The 22003-nt window shown below is 32.4% G+C and overlaps 1 protein-coding gene across 4 annotated transcripts in view; it reads right to left on the reverse strand.

Moving 5' to 3' along the window:
- Positions 1 to 3272: 3272 nt before the first annotated feature.
- LOC115894351 (neurexin-1-like) overlaps positions 3273 to 22003 on the reverse strand; it is a 118055-nt gene continuing 99324 nt past the window's right edge. The window contains exons 3-6 of one of the 4 annotated variants that reach the window (XM_030921745.1): positions 12402 to 12416; positions 9142 to 9171; positions 8354 to 8365; positions 3273 to 6487 (exon numbers count right to left, since the gene is read on the reverse strand). In XM_030921745.1, the coding sequence (XP_030777605.1) occupies positions 6483 to 6487; positions 8354 to 8365; positions 9142 to 9171; positions 12402 to 12416 (62 nt within the window). In that variant the 3' untranslated portion in view covers positions 3273 to 6482. Of the gene's footprint in view, positions 6488 to 8353; positions 8366 to 9004; positions 9172 to 12401; positions 12420 to 22003 lie in introns of those variants that run through there. The other 3 variants (XM_030921742.1, XM_030921744.1, XM_030921743.1) reach the window with 3 other exon arrangements.

Consider the following 22003-nt stretch of genomic DNA (forward strand, 5'->3'; position numbering starts at 1 on the left):
ATACCTGGGTTATGCAATAAAATAGTATTTTTTAACATGAAAGAAAATATTAGTCTCAGTTCATAGTTCTGTGAATATCCCTGAATTTTACCTGTTTGAAAGTAAACACGAATAATTAATGGAGAGTACTTCAGCTGCTCCTATTCTGAATGGACTATCATGGGGTCGTAGGCACATGGCAGACAAGCCAAATAGAAAGGGAGAATGGCAGTTTGTGCAATAGGCACTTATATAAGGAGGCATAATATGAATGCAAAAGAACATATCCTGAAAATGGTAGCTATTATTATCCATGTGGCTATACTTCTTAATACAAACCGTGAAAACATCCATTCTGAAAAGTTGTGCCTTTACACCACATGTAACAGTCCCACATAAAGCAGAATCTCCTTGGTGATTACAGTAATAATGACTAAGATTGAATGAAACCCTTTAGCTCTCACTTTCTCTCTTTTCAAAATGACAAGTAATAGGACATACATTTTAAGCAAAATATGGCCTCAGACACTGTAGTACTGTTGCTGCTTTTTAATTCGAAGATTTCCTACCACTATAGTTCTTCAGCACAGGTTCTATGGCTTAGGACAGCTGGCTGTGGACCTGGACTCATTGGTAAGTCATCTACTTGGACATACAATAATGTATTTGTGTGCTGAGAAAAAAAAAAAAAAAAATCAAAAGGCCTTTTGAGTGTTTACGCCTACTTGATGATCTGAGAAGAACAAATCAATTTATATTTATGTTAGTGAAAGGTAAGCTACATGACCATAAAATATAAGATCTACTTCATTTTTTGAAACTTTCCATCACAAATTGCCAAACGATCCTTCCTGAAAATGTCACAATAAATCATGTTATTCAGAAGCCAAACTTCCAGGATCCTCTTCCTGTTACTTGTATAGACACAGAGACATGCAAAGATTAATTACTGTCCCATTGTTAAAGTAATATTCCTTTAAGACTGAGATAATTAGAAAAATGTGAAAGGAAACCTTTGACCATCAGTGGCTGTGAAAGTGGTTTTTAAATCCTTTCCAAAAATTTCATAAGGCCTCTTGCACTGGACAGGGAATGAGAAAGATAAAAAGTGTCAAATCTGAGGCTGCTTGACCCACAATACAATAAGAAAATTTTTTTGTTTTCATTGACTTTGTTTATCCTTCATAGGAAGATTTACCTTGGAGCAAAAATGAAAAAGCAATTTAAAAATTAGTGTACTATGACAAAGCAGAAAAAAATATTCAAATTAAAACTCAAAGGAAACTTGACAAACTTGTTTAGCCAATCAATCAGTTGATCATTAAACAAGAATTTATTGAGTATTGAGTATGAGTGTCAGTCACTGTTCTAGGGACTCTTGAGACACATCAGGGTAGAGATCTCTGCCTTCACCAGATTCCTTCCTCTGGTGAAAAGAAGACATATAAACAAAATAAATGAGAATTTTTTTAAAGTAAGTTAAAAGATAGTAATTTCTATGGAAGTAGAAACTAGATCATGACATGGAAGTTCAGGAGAGGGCCAAATGGCAGTATTAAGCAGGGTGGTCAGTTTTAGTCCTTAACATTTTTAGCAAAATCTTGAAGTATGTGAGAATATTAGCCAATTATTTAAGTATTTCAAGAAAATTATATGTTATTTTTCCAAAATAGAAACCTCAGAAAATATCTACTTAGCTTTTCCTTGAAAATGTGGTATTAAGATAACCAAGTGTCAGCAGTCTCAACTATATATATCACTCTATGAAGTCATGAGTGGGGCAAAACATTAATTTACAAAAAAAGTTTCCTCTCACTGGTACCTCCAGTTCATGAAAAAATGTCTACCTCCCTGCCTCCTTCAGCCAATAAATTTGCATCTGAAAACCAGTATTTTACCTGATGACTTCCTAGGGTTGCTCAAAGTGGAAGCAAGTCTATTTCAGCCTCATTATTGTATGTAAAATAAATGTTAAAGTGTAAAGAGTAACACAGATATCTAAATAATTTTGATTGAGGATAATCATTCCTTAATACCTTTTTGTACAAATGTTTTCTGTAGTACAGATCATCAGGACATTGGTGTCCAGTTAGTTTCAACCACAGACAAGGCCAGAATCATAAATAATAGGGTATTAATATGATGGAAAGAAGATATTAATATTAAGATATTGATACTGTTTCTGCTAAACCTTTGACAGATTACAGATCATTTTAATATTCATTTAATCCAAATTCACATGGTATCTTTTTCTTATTGTCACCATTAATAAAAAGCCTCTTCTATGTACTTTTGCAACTTGTCATGTAATATTACCCTCAGTAATTGAATATTTTTATTAATCCATATTACAGATCATAAGGTTTTGATATGTGAGGCTAAATTATTTACTCAAGGTCAGTAAGTAACAAATCTGGGATATGAAACCAGCTCTTATGACTTCAGGATTACTACTCATCAGTCATAAGCTGGAGTTTTACTCCCTCAAATGAAAATCTTGAATATGAGAGACACCAGCATCCTAGATAAAAGTCTGTGAATGGTTTCCTTTATACTACCACTAAATTTATTTTGTAAGAATAAGAAGATGAAACTCTGTTTCATGATTATTAGTGTTTAATTGGAGAAAAATCTTTGAAGTCTCCTTAAAGTTGGCTATTCTACATTATGATAGTTATTTTGGTTGAAAGTTGTTAGAAGGTTTTGCCTATCATAATAAGCAGCATCATCTTTCATGCCTTATAATACAAAGAGTGACAATATTATATTATTAGATTTTTAGATGATCTCTAATATTCTTCTCTGCCCCAAAATGTTATGATTCTAATTAAAGATTCAAATTTCTCTAGTTAAGAGCTAAACACTATGGAAAATTACATTGTTTTATAACCACTGGTCAACAAAACTTAGGAAACAGCCTCCTATCAGCCTAAAAGTGTTGATGGTTGTTAAAATCTAGATTAACACAAATACATTTGCAAATGGATAAATAACATAAAGTCATTATTTTGGAGAAGAAATAATCAGTTAAACTCCATTATGTCATAATTTGAAAGTTTTGCTATTTGCAACATATTTCAGTGAAACGCATCTAAGTTTCTATTCATACCACCTAATTTTTTAAACTGTTAGACTATGGAGAGTCCTCTCTGTGCTATTCTCTGAGGACAAGTTAGTCTGCAACAAGTGTAGTAAAAGTCTTGTTTAGATGATCAGTTTTTCAATGTTATCATTGTTTAAATAATGTATAATGACACAGAAAATTTTGCTTCACAGAACCAGGATTACAAAAATACAATCGAGCTGGGACTTTTATTAGTAATACATATACAAGATTGGTTAAATCACAGCAAGAGATAATACATAAGTATATACTCTTCAATTAGTTTTTCTTGGTTCTACTCAGAGCTAATGAACATGTAAGCTAAAGATGAACTGCTAAATAAACATTGAATTCTAAATAGTCACATAGCCTTCCATGTATATAATACAGATAAAAGTAGATATTTAATGTCTGATTTTATAAGGTGAAATTCTGGTCTTCCCGCAGTCTGTGGTTGTGAATTAAGGGGACTGCAAGAGTACTGCAAGAGTAGAGGTAACACAGTAGATTAAAAAAAAAAAAAAATTCTGACTTCTTAGTTTGTATATGCACCAAACACAGGCATTTCAACAGTAAGGTTCTGCCAACATCCACAAACTTTTCTGAACAAACAGATTACTTATTATTATGACGCTAAATGAGGAAATACAATTTAAGAATTTATACAGAAGATACATATTTTAATAACCAAATTAGGTCTCTATCAGAAATCACAGCAAAATATATTTTAAAAGTATAAAAAAATATGCATTAGGATTTTAATAATTGGAAGTTGGGCACTTCACAGACAAATTTGCTATATAGCAACACAGGACTTGAAAACGGAAAAAAAAAAAAAAAAAAAAAAAAAAAAAGAAAAAGTCATGGAAACTGTGTGATATGAATGTTGTGCCTTTCCAAAATTGATAAATTGAAATCCTAACCCACAAAATGATAGATTAGGAGAGGGGGCTTTTCAGACTTGATTAGGTCATGAGGGCAGAGCCTTTATTGATAGGATTACTGTCCTTATAAAAGACATACCAGAGAGCTCTCTTGCCCCCTGAGGACACAAAAAGAAGGTAGTGATCTATGAACCAGGAAGCAAAATCTCACTGGACATTGAATGTGCCAGCCCTTGGTCTCGGAATTCTCAGCCTAAAGACGTTTGAGAAATAAGTTTCTGTTACTTACAAGCTACCCAGTTTATAGTATTTTTATATAGCAGCCCAAATGGACTAAGACGAAGACAAAAGAAAATGTATTTAAAAAACACCAAATGCTTTATTCTTTTCTAAGTATTAATAATATCAAATCTATTTTAAGAGTAAGTTTAACAAAATATTAATTGTGGTATGACAGTATAGATAAAAATTTAAAGTACATGATAATATTAGATATTATTCATCAATTAGTTAAGGTAGAAGAGTTGTATCCAGGTCTTAACTATTACAATCAGCTTTAACAATCAGCTTTGAGAAAAGTCTATCATTATTTTTATAAATTACACTAATTTAAGATCTACTCTTCATAAAGAGAATAAGGCTTATGTACTTTCAGAATGTGTAACTATATTCTTTTCAGTTCTACTTGTAATATTTTGCTTTTCTAGTAACATGAAAAGCCTGGATAATTAAACAATAAATGTTCATTTGACTTTTTAAAATGGACAACTGAAACTGTCGCCCCCTAACAAATATGCTTCAGTCATGAAATTGCAAATTCAAGATACAATAAGAAAAATGTTCTGGAAATACAACGGTCAAAGAGAAAGACAAGGTTTCTGCCCTCACAGAGCTTACACTCTACCAGGAAAAGTTAACATTAAGTATAATCACAAATACAAATATGTAATTACAATTATGATGACTTATGAAGGAAAAGTACAAGCCTCCAATCAAAGTGCCAACATTAGCTGATAATTATTAACTTGTACTCCTGAGCTATTAACCAACTGTTATGGCTGGACTTTCATGTATAATATATTCTGACTTTTTTGTAATTTAAATATTCATTCCTGACAAGCCATCAAAGTAAAACATAAATAAATAATCAAAGCAATTATTGGAACGAAGTGACCAGATACACATACATAGTAAAAGAAACAAGAATAAACAAAAGAGAAAAGACATACTTCATTCAAGGCAAACAGATAAACCTAAATTCTAAATAGAAAGGAGAATAAAATTAGCATATCAATGATCCTAACAACATCACTGACAAATTCCAAGCCAAAAAAAAAAATGTGATCCAAATTTCATGAAGACTATTTGAATCCATCTACCCACAACTAGCAAAAGTAAGGTTGGCTTTGAATAACGGATCTTCAGCTGCCCCAAAGAAAACTATAATTCATTCAATCAAAGTTTATTCTTAACCATATCCAGTTAAAGGTGACACATCTTTGTTTAGGGAATGTAAAAAAAAAAAAAAAAAAAAAAAAAAAAAAACAAGTAACAGATTGACTCTAAAGTCTGAAACAGGATGACTAATTAAAAATAGGAGGCACTGTGGCCTATGAGAAGAATGAGAAAACTTGTGTTTCATTCATTGTGATTCTGCAAGCCCATAGCAGAGTGGTCTCTACCATGTCTCCAGCTGACTTCGCCATTTTTGTCATGTACACGTGATAAGGGGTTTTGCAGTTTCCAAACCCTGAGTTGTTATGGAGCACAGAAGGATCAACACCAACGCTGTAAGGACACATCACAAAGTAAGACCAGTGCTTACCTCGAGAGAAAGGACTTGAGAGTAGGATGAAGAAGGTTATCAAAAGGAATGTTCTTTTTACATGTGTTACTCATTTTTTAATGAAATATATTAATCACGGGACATTTAAAACGTTAGAAAATATTTAAGAATTCATACAGAAGAAATCAAAATAATGAAGATGTTCTTGAATTTTTTCTAGGCTTTTTTTCAAAAAGAAAGACATTAATCCACAAAACTTCATTCCAGATCCCCTGAATTCACTACTCACACAAGAGAAAAGTGGGAAAATTGAGAAAATTGCTCCATGATTATATCAAGATGTAAAAATTTAGGAAACATAAGTTTACACTGTAAATCAGTTATTTAAACTGGCCAGATTTAACCCTGATTTTATGCACAACTAGGATTTAATTCCATATAGGAAGCTACAGTGTAAAGTTTCTAAATTATTTTTTCTAGATTTTTTTAATCCCTCCAATAGATGGCACAAGGTGGGGATATTCACATAAGAGAGACTTGGATTGATGTTATGTTTGCCTTTTTCTGAATTCCTACTTCACTTTGTACCACTATCATAGCACTTCCATTCTGTCATTCATTCTAACTTGCCCACATGTTTTCATTTCCTTGTTACATGAACACTCTTTGAATGTGGATGCCATGTCATAGTCATGATTGTATTTTTGCTCTAGAATATAGATTTGTGGAATTAATCTGCAATTAGAGAAGATTTACAATCACCTTTCTCATTTCTCTACATCTAATTAAACAATATGTAATGGGTACCATTCTGATTTGCAAAATACTCAAGTCCATCTTAAAATCTTCTTCCTCCATTTAACAGCAAAAAGCATACTCATCCCAATAACAGAAGAAGAATGCAATGAAAAAATCAAGTTCCTGTCCTCTGTGTCTTTGTGCTGATTGAGGAACACAATCTGAGGAAAACTGGTGAAGTTAAAATATAATGTTTGACACACATGCCAACAGAAAACATTTAAGATTGACATAGAAAAACTGAATAAAGTTAAGTGACACTTAACATTAAGTACACCAAAACAAATAGCAGTTGAGTATAAACATGAACTACTCCATATGTAGAAAATTGTTGTATAATTTAAAAATTATTTTAAGAGTTACTTTTCACAAAATAGCAAACATAGGAGTGTATATACTTACAAATTGTGTATTTATACATACATCCATACAAATACACGTATGTATATATACAAACACATACACATATACTTTACTCAGTCAGTAAGATAAAATATGTTCTTCCCTCTATGCCATCCTAAGTCCACATAATAAAGAACATGATGAGAAATGCCCACTTAAGAGAAGGCAGTGGATGAGATTTTGGCCTCAAGTAAAAACGTTTAGAAAGCCCTCAAAATGTTACACAAAACTTCTAAAATAATTGATACATACTATCATTTGCATAGTTGCTAGAGGCTTAATATGAGATTAAATTATATTATTGAAAATAGCTGACCAAAACAAAAACTGTGATAACCTATGTTGTTGGATCAAAGTATTCAAACAGCATTTGTTTCTAAAGCTCTATTTTATACATTTAAAACTGATATCATTTCTTACATATTGCTTGGCTCATGTTCAGGTGCTTTTTCAAGCAGAAAAGTTTTGCTGCTAGATGACACAAACATAAGGGTGTAGAACTGTGAACTGTGGTCCCAATTCACCAGATTAACATTGAGAACATAAGAAAGAATAAAGATATTCCTGCATTTAAACCATTAATAATAATTAAAAAATAGAAACTAAATAGAAATATTCACTAATACACAGTTAAAAATGGTTGATTTAAAGACTGTTCTATATGTTCACCACAGCTGCATACCACTTTCTTCCTTTTAGTGACAACATTAAACACAATGAGGATGGTTTTAAATGGCAAATTACACATGCTTCTGGATTTTGTACCAAGACCAGCAAAGAGTACACATGCCTGACTTACCAAGCAATGCGGGTATGCATAGCTAGTTGATAATGTCCTTAAAACAAAGTTAGTATGCATAAAGAGAAATGTCTTGCTCCTCTTTTGTCTCTTTCTTAATACTGCCTTTTTAGGTTACTACAGTGTTCATGTGCATAAATGGAATCTAGCAGACAACAAGGTGATGCGCGCACAGCAGTACCATTTCAGTGGTGCATATGCTTAGACTTATGTCTCAATACAGAATGGCTGGGGCAGGTGTGCTCCAGAGCTGAATATTTGAAGATGATATATTTACAGTTCCTAGACTTATTTAACTACCATTAAATGATACTGCAAAAACTGACACCAAAGCCTGCAGCTAATTTCTAAATATACTAACTGTGTAAGCACCTCATATGAAAAAGATCACTCTAAAGAGAAAAAAAAAAAGGGGGGTGAGGGCAAAAACAGAAGCATATTGATGAGTTTTTCTTACTGTAAATTTATAAAATATTTATTAACACATATACCTACCTCCCAGTGCCCATTACCAATGCCAAAAGGTCTAAATTCATTTACATAACTCAGACACACTGTAATTCATACAGATGATATTAAGAAGAAATAAAATAATGTAATACCTTTACTTTTACCTATGGATTTGATGAAATGGGTCCATGAAGAAAGGGTTTCCAGACAAAGAGGATAAAGAGGAGAAAAACAACAATAAGAATTATGAACATATGTAAAGTCACTACTCTCTGAAAATTAAACGAGACAAGAAAGTATAAACAAGGTTTTGAAGACAAATGGAGATGCAATCAGGACACACTGGGAATTCTGCCTGTTTTGAAGTCAAGTACATGCAAAAAATTGAAAAGTCCATGCTCAATTTTTAAAAGATCACACAAAAGAGAGACACACAATAAATCTACGGAAAGTATTGATTCTGTGGAACACTATACTCAGCATTTTAGAAACCAGAAGCCAAAGATGTCTGCATGTCCCCAAACTGTCATGCATGGATGAAAAATGGACTGATTTTTTGGATACAGTGGTTTAAACTGAGGATCTTTTTTCAGACAGCAATTTCTGATGGTTCCCGGTTATCCTTTACCATAACCACCATTTACTGCATATGCTGATAAATATACAGAAAATTTCAATCACAATTTCTTATGTCTCATTTATTTGCAGATATTATAATGCAAGAAATGAAGGAATATAAAAAAGTCACATGAACAAATCAAAATCAAACCAACAAAGAAAGGGAAGAAAAACACATGAAAAAATGTAAACGAAAGATATGTATTTCATTTGCAGCCACATAATTCGCAAGCATTTGCCCATCCTTTGCAGTGATGGTTTTAAAGCAGCTACAGAACAAGAAAACACTGAAAGCAGAGTGGAAAAGGAACAGAGCCCATACCTTGGTCGCCCATCATCAGGTGCGCCAGACCTTGAAGGGAAACAAGAGCACAGTCAGCAATAAACAAGGGAGCATGGGAAGGCAGTGTTGTCACGGTGACAAAAATGTTCAGTGACAGACATCTCGTTTCCTATGAGACATGTCTGTATCACAGAGGCAAATCAAAAAGCATTCTTTCAACCCCTGGTTGGAACGCTTTGGGGCAAAGTGTTCTAGAACTGCATTTTAAACACTGGCATATGCTGCATGGTGTATTTCTTCCATGCATCAGTTGGAACAAGCAAGAGCACAAGAGCATGACTTAAAATCCAACCAATCCCCTCAATATTACATCTGCCCTCTGTGCCCTTTGATGAGACTGTTTTGAATATTGCCCCCACAGGGCTTGTAATTCTTCAATGATGAAATTACACTTATTAAAACCCAATGGAATACCTGAAACATGGGCTGGGTCTGATCTTTTTCCCCTCATCAAAAAATGAGCAGTTTTATAATTAAATGAAGAAAAAAAATTGTTGTCACACTGAAATGATAATGCAGAAATGTCTTTTTGTCTGATACATGTAGCGACTGACTAGGCTTGTGCAAATACAAAATGATCATTAGACATGCAGTTGTAAAGTTAGAATTTACTACAGGAAAGGGTTTTAAGAAACAATGCGTCAGCTGTAAATACGCTAAAGCAATTTTCTCAGAGAACAAAATTATTTCAGATTTCACCTAAACATTTCTTCAGTGCTGAACTCTAAGTGTAAAGATATATATTACAGATGTAATTTCATCAAGGAATTTTTAAAGGGACATTGAAATCCCTTTATTTAATTTATTTATTATTTTCTGCTTGACAATTCACTTCAAACTTGAAGAGAGCACTCTTCTTCTAAAGACTACTACTAATATGCTTTCAAATATTCTTTTGCTATTCAAGAAGTTACTTTTTACTGAAAGGCATAATTCCTACCTTTTTATCTTAAATTCAGAAATAAAGCTATTTCTCTATCCATGTATATGTCTAGAATATGGGAAATTGTTAGAGAAATATACATATATCAATTTTAATAAACTTGTATTTTCAATTCCCAGTGCTATTTCAGAAACTTTATTTGAGCTATATAACATTACACATTGGTTTCATCAGTATTTAAATTATCTGTGTTGTTTTCTTAAAATTTTAGGGGTATTCAAACATCTTTGTAGGCTAGATATAATTACAAATAATCATCTAATCACAATATGAAAGTTATTAAACATAGTAGCTTGATGCCTCTGAATTGTAGCCTCTCTGTATTTTCTGAGTGATTTTAACAAAAAGCTCACATAGGCAGATTCAACAGCTTATGATCTATTGATAATTCACGGTGTTTTATATGCTGATAAATAGTGGCTTATTTGTCCAGGTTATATAATTTTTCATTTAATTTCACTTTTAAAACTACTATAGATTTTTTCCAAATAACATAAGTTTTTATGGACTAAATGAGGAAATTGTCTTAAAGATCTACCTTTTAGGAAATATATTAGGTACTTCTAACGGTTTTGATGCCACATCAGTAAGGATGGAAACTCACTAATCCCCAACGAATTCACATTCTTCCTGCTAGACTTCCTACCTATACTGTAAAAGTTATATTATAGATAGAAATATTAAAATTATTATTGAATAGACTTTATTACAATAGCTTATGGGCCCTATATTCTAAAAATTTTATCAAAACTTTACATGAGATGAGTGTGTGTGAAAAGAGAGAAGCATTCATGCTAATTAAGCTGATTTTAAAGCCTCTTGAAATGCAACAGGATTTTAAGAGAAAAGGAAAGCATTTCACAGGATGGTTAAGGAAATGCAAAATAAGTGGAAAAGATACTTTTAAAAAATAACATTTGAACTCAGTTGACATGCACAATATAAATGAGACTGATTTTAAAAGATATTAAGCCTGCAGGGTAATATATCATTTTTATCAAGTATATAATCACATGCAATTAAAATTATAGTATAGGAAAACAGAAGCCATATATGGATACAACACTTGGAAAATAGTCATTTATTATTCCTTTTGAAGTTTTAATCTATTTTATTCAAATAACGAAATAGAAATGTTCAGCAGCTAAGCAATTATAATATTATCCATGTAAGAATGACAAATAAAATGTTTATCCCTGCTACTGGTCAAGTTTGAATTACCATCAAGTGTTCTTTTTAGATACATGAAGTCTTGGTAACCTTAATGGCTATTTGTCTGTAACCTGGGATAGGGAGTCTTTTTCTAAGAAATCCTTCATTCTATAGAAATGTACATTTAGAGAATAACTATATTTCAAACTATGGTAGCAAAATAAAATATACTAAATGCTGTCTTTTCATATATAAACATTAGTAAATTGTTTATGCAAGAACTATTAATGCTGTGAATATATAAGTTGATAGAACATATGTAAGTTGATAAAACCTTCCCTTTCACCATTCTTTTGTTATGCCTAGTTCTTTTTGCATGTTAACCCTTTGAAGATTTGCTTGTAGCACACTGACTAATGCATTTAAGTTCTTAAAAAACAAGAATGCTGAAATATGTTTTAATTTGCTGAATTCTACAGGAAAATATATAAGCTATATAACTTCTTCAAAATTCTGTGATAACTTTTTTATAAAATCTTGAATAAAATATTTAGCAGGCAAAACATATTACAAATATACTTACCAGTAATCATATTGAAGTGCTGTATGCTTTCATTTCCACTGAACAATGGCTTATTTTTTAACCTAAATTTATGTCTCTTACTTATACTCAGTACTTTATTGCATTCTTTTTATATATCCAATCATTTGAAACAAACCAGTGGGCTTGAACTGACATAATGTTAAATTTTTCCAACAGAATAGAATAAATCATTTTGATAAAAAAATGGAAAAAGGATCATGCACTGTCTTATGAAACTACAAAGAAATATTTTGTCTTTTAAAGTAAAAAAAGCAGCATTGTATCATTTTTCTCATACAGAACACTGCAATAACTATTCTAAGGTTCATACGGGATGCGGAGATCTATCAAGGGTTGGAGTTAAGCTTGAAAAAGTTTCATATACTTGGGATGGCAGGGTTGAGAATGTATATGTTCTGTATGAAAAGTGATACACAATCCAGAAACCAACAAATGTTCAGAAAGAAGTTCAACTTACCGTCTAACTTCAAGATGTACTCTATTAGCACTGAGAAATAAAGGACAAATAAGAGTTGGAAAAATAAGGTAGAAAGCACCCACCTTCCACATTGTTGTCTTCTGAAAGCACATGACAAGGAGGGAGAGAAAAGGAAAAACATTCATTAAGCAGCATGCAGACTGGACCTTGCCTTTGCATGTCTTCCTCATGCAAGGCACCAAACACATCATGCAAGTGCTCCATCACTATCATTCAAGGAGGAAAACAAAATCACAGGGGAGCAGATTCCCTCCCATTGGCAGCATTGATAGGAAGTGAGACAAACTTTCATAATACTGCCATGTCCTCTGCAAAGAGCTTTAAAAAAATTTTTCAACTGCCCAGTATAAAGAAAACATTACTGTTATTACATGTTGCTGGTGTGGTCTTTCTAGGCAATTATTTTTAAAAGCTGTTTGGTTTTCTTTCTAACAATTCTAAAAGGTTTCATTTTCATATACTAATTTGGACTTAGATTTTAAGAAGGCTATTGGAAAAAGCTATGAAATTTGACTTAAAGATATTCCAGTTCTACCAAATATATTATCCATATGCCATTACTGCCTTTTAGTATTTCTAATACCTCAATTGCTTTCCTTAAATAAGAACAACATAGCTTTATGTAACTAAAATCTGTAATTTATTTGGTTAATTTATATCATATTAATATTTTATTGCAAATGAGAATAGTTTATTGTAATTTATAAAAATGCTAACTTTTAAAAATGTTAGTTAGAAAAAGTGATCATTGGAAGAGAGGTCCACTGGGAACTGTCCATTAGGCAAATTGGTTTGTCATGATTTAAAAACTTTGTACTTCTGTTTAGGATGTGAGTATGAATTTGTTTGAGACAATGAAAATATTTACCCCAATTTCTCTTATATTTCTATATATCTATAAAATACCTACATATTTTTATATATGTTGTCATGTTTCCACGTGTGTACCTATGTGTGTATATATAAACACATATATCCAAGCAGATTTGTATTTTCTAAGATTATCAATATAAGTATATGAGGCTTTAAAGCATTATTAGCACCTACTGGAAAATTCAAGTTCTATTTGAGACGCGGGGCCTGGAATCCAGGCAAGAAATGGAAGGGAAAGCTGTCTTAGGATACTAGGGCAAGGGCAAGGTTCAGTACTTATTAAAAATATTCTAATAGTAACCTCTGCCCATATTGACATTTTAGTTTCATCCTTATTTTTTGTTTAATTAACTGTACTTAATAAAGCTATCATCTGATCAAAAGTGTTTATAAACATGGCAACATGCAAATATAGAAACTTGAAAGCAAAAACAACTAAGAATGTACCATTTTATTAGGTTCAACTAAAACCTTTTTAATTGGATAAAGTTACTAGTGAATTAAAAATCAACAATTTTGTTTCAAATATTTCAGCTGAAAACTGAAGTATCCACACAGGCATATTTACTGATGTGGTGTTAGCATGTATTAGAAAATAGCTAGTGGCCAAATGTGGGTAATAACATCTTTACACAATACTTGGTTTTCCAGAGTTTATTTTTAAAGAAACAACAAAAAAAGTTTCAAATATTTGGTTTGTGATCTTGATGTCTAGTTTGTTTATGTTTGTTTTTTGACTTCCAATTTATTAAATAAGGAATTAGGCTGAATTTGTTACTTTTCAGTGGTGACTTGATGTTACACAAATACAAATATTAAAGTTTTGTTTCACTGCATTACATTGGACATAATACAAATATACAAATTATTATAATGTTTAATATATACTTTACCTGTATATTAACTGCCCTTTGAAACTGTATTTTCCGTTTAAGATGCTTATTTCTTAACACGATTATTTAATATGTATTGCAAAATAATAAAATCAGGGAATTTAGAGGAGAGTCATGTGCCAAGACAGTTTGTCAACTGCTACAGCATAATTCAATTTCTGTAAACAAAAGACAGGTAAATATGGTTGTGAGTAGCAGTGCCTCGGTAGAAATTTTGGTAAAGTGTGGCCTAAAACTGTAATTTAAAAAAGGAAAGAAAAACAAACCAACAAAATGAAACAGGCCCAGGCTTGACAACAACTTTGGGAATGTACTAAGTCAGGATATTATAAAAGGAGTTCAAGGTCACTGATTCAGTCCTGACAGCGAGTTCTCCTTTCATGATCATAGGTACAAGCCTAGGTTTTGCCATGAATCCTACTCTAGCATCCAGCATTTTTTTCTGAATTCTTATTCATAATGAGAACAAGCTTAATAATGGGAATTCCTGAATACAACCCAAGTCATGCTTAATGTGTAAACAAATTCTGACTCGACTAAGTCCAGAAAAGAGGTCGTCTCAGAAGATTTAGATTTACAAAAATAAAAATAAAAATAAATCAAAGTACTAGAATAAATGGGTGATATATTAACCACTATTTAAAAAAAAAAAGATGATGATGATGATGAAGACAACTGGCTTGGAACAGACTTTCCTTGAGTTTCCATATATTTTCAGATTCAATCTCAGAATAAAAATCCTCTTTCCTATTCCATTCTATTCTATTCTGGTATCCATTTACTAACTTTACATAATTTAAAACTTGTTAACCTAAAGAAAATCCCTACATTATTTCAGAATTTGGACATGATGATAACTGGTGGTAGCTCCAGCATTTACAACCATTCTCCAGGTATTTTTTTCTCTTCTCCTTCCTTTCCATTTTATTTCTGTACTAAACAATAAATGTCGAGTCAAAAAAAGAATGGTTTATCTCCTCATAACAACTTTTTCTTTATCTTTGTGAATTCTTACACAAACAAATGCTACTTTGCTTTTGAGCAGCAACAAAGACAGGTGCTGAATTTTGGCATGCCACGGTGTACAGGTAAAGCAGCATATTTTGGTTTAGTGTAAGGTAGAAAGCAGTCCATCCGGCCTTACCTGTGGACACTGTCAAGTTAGGGAAAATCTCTTGGTTTCCAGAAAACCCTGGCTTCTTAATTCTGCTGACCTAATCCTTGCTGAGTAAATGAAGTGCGTCTCTTAATCATCAACTTTACTACGATGACCATGCCACCTATAAAGATCACACTCTTGTTTTCTTTTGATTGGAAAAATAATGAATATAAAGCTGTGAAAAACATATTTTACATTTTATTTTTCTTTCAGATAAGATGAGCTTCTCTCACAAAGATGGGCATTAGGCAACAGAATATCAATCATGCTATGAATAATGGCTGTGTGCTGACAAGAAGGGAAGCAGCAGCCAGTTTTTAAATCACTGTAAAAGAGCATCTCCACAAAATTTTTATCTTTGGCCCCCAGCTTATAAGAATGCAAGGACAGTAACCTTAGTTTATCATTCCAGTGTTCTTTGCACATACTCTTAAGTATATGGTTCTAGGAAAAGAAATGAATACGAAAACAAAAGTGCTTGTTTCAATATACAGAAAATCATGACCAGTAAAAAATTAAAATTTGGAATAAAATATCACAAAAATCTCCTTTCTGTATAATCAGTGTTTAAGTTTGGCAATATGTAGTCTTTCTCTAAATGTACAGCCAGTGGTCCATTTAATACTACAGCTTACATTAAAAAATGGTCCAAAAGAAGCTTCCTGATACCACTTGGGCATTCCTTTACTTCTTTGATTTTTGAATTTCTTCCTTCCCTGCCAGCTGACTGTGACTGTCTCCCCTCATTTTCTTTGATTCCCTCTCTCCTCCATCAAAACTGCCAGTACTGTGAGTAGCTTCTGCCCCAGATACAAGCACTCCAAGGTAGGGTATATTACAGCAAAACTGGTGGTGGTAACAGGCAGTTGAAAGACAGATGAAGAATAAAATTCTATTTCCTTCTTCCATACAGGGAGCTTGCTAACTTCTATCCACGTCTCTCTAGCCCATCACATTACTTCTCAAGCCTGTACTCCTCATTTTGGAGATCAAATGCCAGTACAGCAGAGTTTAGTTCCCATGGTGGCACAGGATGGAGCTTTGTTTTTTTTTTTTTTTTTTTTTTTTCTTTTGGTATTAGCAGTGAAAGCCTTTAGAAAATCTCAATAGTCTGGGAATGCTTCAAGCACTGGGAAATGGAGGAAATCACTGAGACTGTGGATTAAAGCAGCAGTCAGCTGAAGGAAGAGAAATGCGGGCCAGAACCAAGAGGACGTTCAAAGAGAAAATGAAGCATAAAGGTCCATTATGGAGACTTAGGGAAGGAAATAAATGGCCCTGGACAGGAATTGGGCTAATTTCAAACATGCTTTCTAACAGAGGACATCACCTCCTTTTTCAATCCCACCTAAATAATATTCCAGGACACTCCCACCCAGCCTGCTTGGAGTCCTTGTCCTAGGGAACATATGTAGTCAACTACAACAGCCAGTTTTTTTCCTTCTTCACTGCTCAGGAATAAAAAAAGTATATCTAAACCGGATACAGCAACACAGATGTTCCTGGCATCACACTACAAACACTTAAAGCAATTTCCCCCAAAAATATTTTGCTACAAAGACATTTGTGGTATTTAATTCAAAATGCTCTTTTTAATGAAAATTAAAAGAAAGAAGTAAAGAGAAAAAGAGAAAGGGGGAAGAAGGAAGGAAAGCAAGAAAGCCTACAGTTATCACAATTTATAGTGATTAAGCTATTTGATAAACCTAATTTAATATTTGTTAGTCAACATATTATAATATAAATCAAATGACTCACATAAGCTATAATGAATGTGATTTCAAATTTTCATGAGGAACTACTACAAGGATTTTAAAATTTGTTTTGCTTTGATAACCTCAGTTCTTGCCCAAGTCTAAATCTTGAGAGTTAACATTTCAACATTCATTTCAGTAGTTGGACTTAGGAAGGAACACTGAATTTAACAGTGACTGTAAACATGGTGACAAGCACAGTCTACAGTATGTGTGCTCACACCACCTATTTTTATTTTTTATTGCTGACAAATGAATGCTTCCTGATATGGAACTGACAGATCTGAGCAGAGTGCTTATCACATACCCTCCAGACCAAGCTTAATCACTGCTATACAACTCTCCTAAGAAAGGTGGCTCAGGTGAGCAGTGCTTTCCTTTCTAAGAGTTTGATGTCATCATTAGGAAGCAGAGCAAGAAAGCTCTTAGACTGAGGTTAAGAGAGTGAACTTAAATACACCCTACCTACTTGCCCAACTTACTAACCCTTCTAGTGATTATGTGGGTTGGACTTCTTTGTGAACAGATGGACAGTAGACATTCTTTGGCCTGTGTATTACCATCAGAGAATATTCTGCAATGTGTTCTAGGTTTGCCATCATTAAGATGAAAAGTAGGTGAATTCCCACTAATGAGACTAATGATCTTCATTTGAAAGAGGTGACAAACATCTACTGGTATACAAATTTTTTTCACAACTTTTTTCATCTTACTACAGAAGTTTTTCAACTAAATATTAAAATACTCTTACTTTATTCTTCTATACTTGGGTTCTTAGACATGTTCAGAATAAATCTATTTAATTTATCTAAGAAAAGGCAAAAATACTTTGTGATGAAATTAAAAATATGATTAAACCACACTGTGAAAAGGAGTCTTAAGTTTAGTGCTTAAAAATTACATTTACATGCAACGTGTAGAAAATAAAATTATTTAGATGATATGACTGACATGACAATTATATACTTTTTATATTAAAGAAAAAATGAAATTTTATATAAAAATAAAAATATTTTATATTGTTATCTTCAATAGGACCCTCAGATATGTAACAAACAGCTTGGAAGGAAGCTATTCCTTGGAAGGAAAAGTGCACAGCATATTAAAAGGATTTGATTTTTCATTTCTTCAGAGCTCTTAGTTTTTCATTTGATATGGTGTTAAAAATTCACTGTATTTACATGTTTCAATTTATGACTAAATTAATTTCAAAGTTTTATGAAAATCACTGAAAATTATTTTAAAAGGAATAGGCTATTTTTAGTTAAATAAATTAGATCATACATTGAAATTTTCTAGGAAGCTCTCGGGGTTGATTAAAATAGTACTTTTTTTTTTTTTTTTTTGAGATGAAGTCTCACTCTGTTACCCAGGCTGGAGTGCAGTGTCACCGTGTTGGCTCACTGCAACCTCCATCTCCTGGATTCAAGCAATTCTTCTGCCTCAGCCTCCCAAATAGCTGGGATTATAGGCACCCACCACCATTCCCTGCTAATTTTTGCATTTTTTTAGTAGAGACAGGGTTTCACCACGTTGGCCAGGTGCCTGGCCATAAAATATTACTTATAATCAGGCTTCGCATGGTGGCTCACACCTGTAATCCCAGTACTTTGGGAGGCCAAGGCAAGTGGATCACTTGGGGTCAGGAGTTTGAGACCAGCCTGGCTAACATGGTGAAACCCCATCTGTACTATAAATACAAAAATTAGCTGGGCATGGTGGCACATGCCTGTAATCCCAGCTACTCAGGAAGCTGAGGAAGGATAATCATCCTTCCTGCTCACTTTTGGTTTCTATTTGCATGGAATATCTTTTTCCACCTCTTTACGTTAAGTTTATGTGAGTCCTTATGTGTTAGGTCAATCTCTTGAAGACACCAAATACTTGGTTGGTGGATTTTTATCCATTTTGCCATTCTGTATCTTTTAAGTGGCGTATTTAGGCCATTTACATTCAATGTTAATATTGTATATTCCCACTTACAAGTGGGAACTAAGCTATGAGGGCACAAAGGCAAACATAATAGACTCTGGGGACTCAGAGGGAAGGCCAGGAGAAGAGTAAGGGATACAAGAATACACAATGGGTACAGTGTACACTGCTCGGGTGAATGGGTGCACCAATCTCAGAAATCACCGCTAAAGAACTTATCCATGCAACCAAACACCACCTGTTCCCAAAAATCTATTGAAATAATTTTAAAAAATAATGTGCTAGAAAAACACACAAAATATAACTACTTATAACACTTTTTTTTTCTTAACAGCAACAGAATAAAGGAGTAAGAAGACTGTGAGAAGACTGAATGATTTCATAGATCCTGTTGCAAGAAGGCAGAAAAACCTCATGGAAAATAGCATTTTCTTAATTGCATTTATTTGTTGATTCTATAAAGTCTAAGAAACTTTAATACTGCTTAATTTATTTTATTAAAGAAAAAAAAAAAAAACTCTCCCAGTCCTTTTCTTTAGATTGTTAGAATAAATTGTTTCCTCAGAAAAAAAAAAAAAAAAACACAGACACACATTTAGAAAACCTTTTGTCCTACTTTAATAGCAAAATTAGGCCCAGGTTTATAAACGTGTTTACCCATGAGCATTCTAACCACTAGAAATCAAATAAAGAATTATTCCATAAATTTCTTGTTGCTTTTAAAATGTAAAGAAAAGCACTCATTTCATTCCCATCACATAAATTGTGCCTTCCTTTTTAAATATCTGAAACAAAATGAAACTTTTGTTCAAAGCCAAATATTTTGGTAGGTGAGACAACATATTATGAAATTGCCACATAAAATATGTTTGCTCTTTAATTTGAGTTATAAAATGCAAATTTGGTAAAAAATATTACTTTCATTCCCCTTACATACTTGCTGTGTAGTAAATCTTCTGGGAACTGAGTAGCAAATTTAATTCTTTTGCAGGAAGAAAAATTAAATATTACACAAATTGCAGTTCTTTGGGAAAAAAAGTATTTTATGTTACAGAGTAATAGGAAATTAGTTTGTTCATAGATACAACCAAGTCTATACTTTTGAAAATATTATATACGTAGTTATTTGAGTTAATGTCCAGTGGCTAAACTAAGCCCATATGAATACTGTTCACGTGGAAGAGAGAGCCATGAGCTTGATTAATCCATCCTATATCTGTTGATTTACTAATCCATAAAATCAAATCAACACAAAAATTTCTAGGTACCCTAATGACTCCTTTTTAATGTTTTCCTGAAATGGCCATTGACTACTTAAGAAAACATGCTGAAATAGAGAAATTTCCCTTTGTAACCTAATACAACATCTTAAAATTTTAATTCCATAATTCAGAGCAGTTCATTTTACTTTTTAAAAATGTATAAGAAGATGGTATACCTAATTACTTCTTGAAATTTGTTTAAACTGCTTTCTATGACTACCAGTAAGTCTGCATTTCTACCAAAACAATTTCAAGAAAATTTAATTTTAAAAATAATCTCATCAAGCCACACCTCATTATATGTTGCTTTAAAATGTGTGACAATACAATGATATCATTACTTCAAAAGCTCCCCCCTAAGCATCAGTACCACCATGTGTGTATGTCTCTAACACATATGTGTACACATATACACACCCAATTGGTATTCCATTTCATAAACAAATTCAAACTGTGATATTTTTCTCATTAAAAATATTTTTTCTACAAGTGTTAACATGAATAGAAGAAAAACATTTATAATAAATACTTTGATAAGATCATCAATAATAACACAACTACTAACATTACTACTTTTCCTATAAACATGTTACTTTACTGATAATAGGCATTAAATAAATTACAGACTTCTCTTTTCCTCTTTGTATGTGTTATTTCAATTTTATTTGTTCGTACATATTAGAAAAAAAGAGTATTTTCTAAATGCATGGTCGAATATGTAACCACAGAGACATATGGCATATTTCTAAGTAAAATCAAAATTTCAGTTCCTTAGCCACATTCCACATGCTCAATAGTCACATGTAGCCATTGGCTACCAGGCTGGACAGCACAAATTGTGAAGCTTTGAGTAATCATGATAAGTTCTAATGAGCGGTACTAACTACAGCTTCTCTGACAATGTATTTTAATATCAAGTTATTCACATAATGTATATATGCTTTGTTCTTTATTCAAAAAAGGAAATAATTAAAATGTATGATGTTACCTATTTAGAGCAGTGTTATTACATTTGTGCAATATGGAGAACTTTGCAATGTTTCCATTTAACTTTAAAATAATAACAACAATTAGGAAATAACCATGATAAAAATTTTACTGTATTCATTTAAAAATGTGTTTGAATAATTCAAACTCTGGACAATTATTAACTCTTTTCATCATAAGTATTTTCCTTTAGACCTCACAGATAAGAAAATGCTGAACATATTTTGATTTTTAAGTAAACTAAGCTAGCAATATAATATCATCTTACTCTTAAGCCCCCCATTCTCCTAGTATGCCCAATTAGATCATTTATCATTATTGTTTTTTTATCATTATTGTCTTTAAGTCTATGAACATTTTTTAACCAAAGAGTTTGATAAGCTTTTAACAGAATAGTTTTAAAATTAATTTAAAAAGTGCCTTTCATCCTACTATCTTATATAATGTATTCTCTTATAAGTCAAAGACTTTCCTTCCTATAACATGAGCATCTTTTTGAATATTACACCATAGAAAAATAAATCAAATGAGCAAATAAAATAATCAACATTTCTATAAGACTTAAATACAGCAGAGACAAGGAAATTGGATAAATGGAGCAGTTCACACCTCTAGTTAACTATAGAAAAGTCCAAGATCCTATTAAGGAACTAATACATAGAAACAAATGAACCATCGAGAAGGCAAATAAAAACTGAGTAGGGAGAATAGAAAAATAATCCTGAGACTGAGAGCAGTGGCTCACACCTGTAATTCCAGCACTTTGAGAGGCCAAGGCAGGCAGATCACTTGAGGTCAGGAGTT

The sequence above is a fragment of the Rhinopithecus roxellana genome, chromosome 17 (genome assembly GCF_007565055.1).
Source record: "Rhinopithecus roxellana isolate Shanxi Qingling chromosome 17, ASM756505v1, whole genome shotgun sequence".
NCBI classification, from domain to species: domain Eukaryota; kingdom Metazoa; phylum Chordata; class Mammalia; order Primates; family Cercopithecidae; genus Rhinopithecus; species Rhinopithecus roxellana.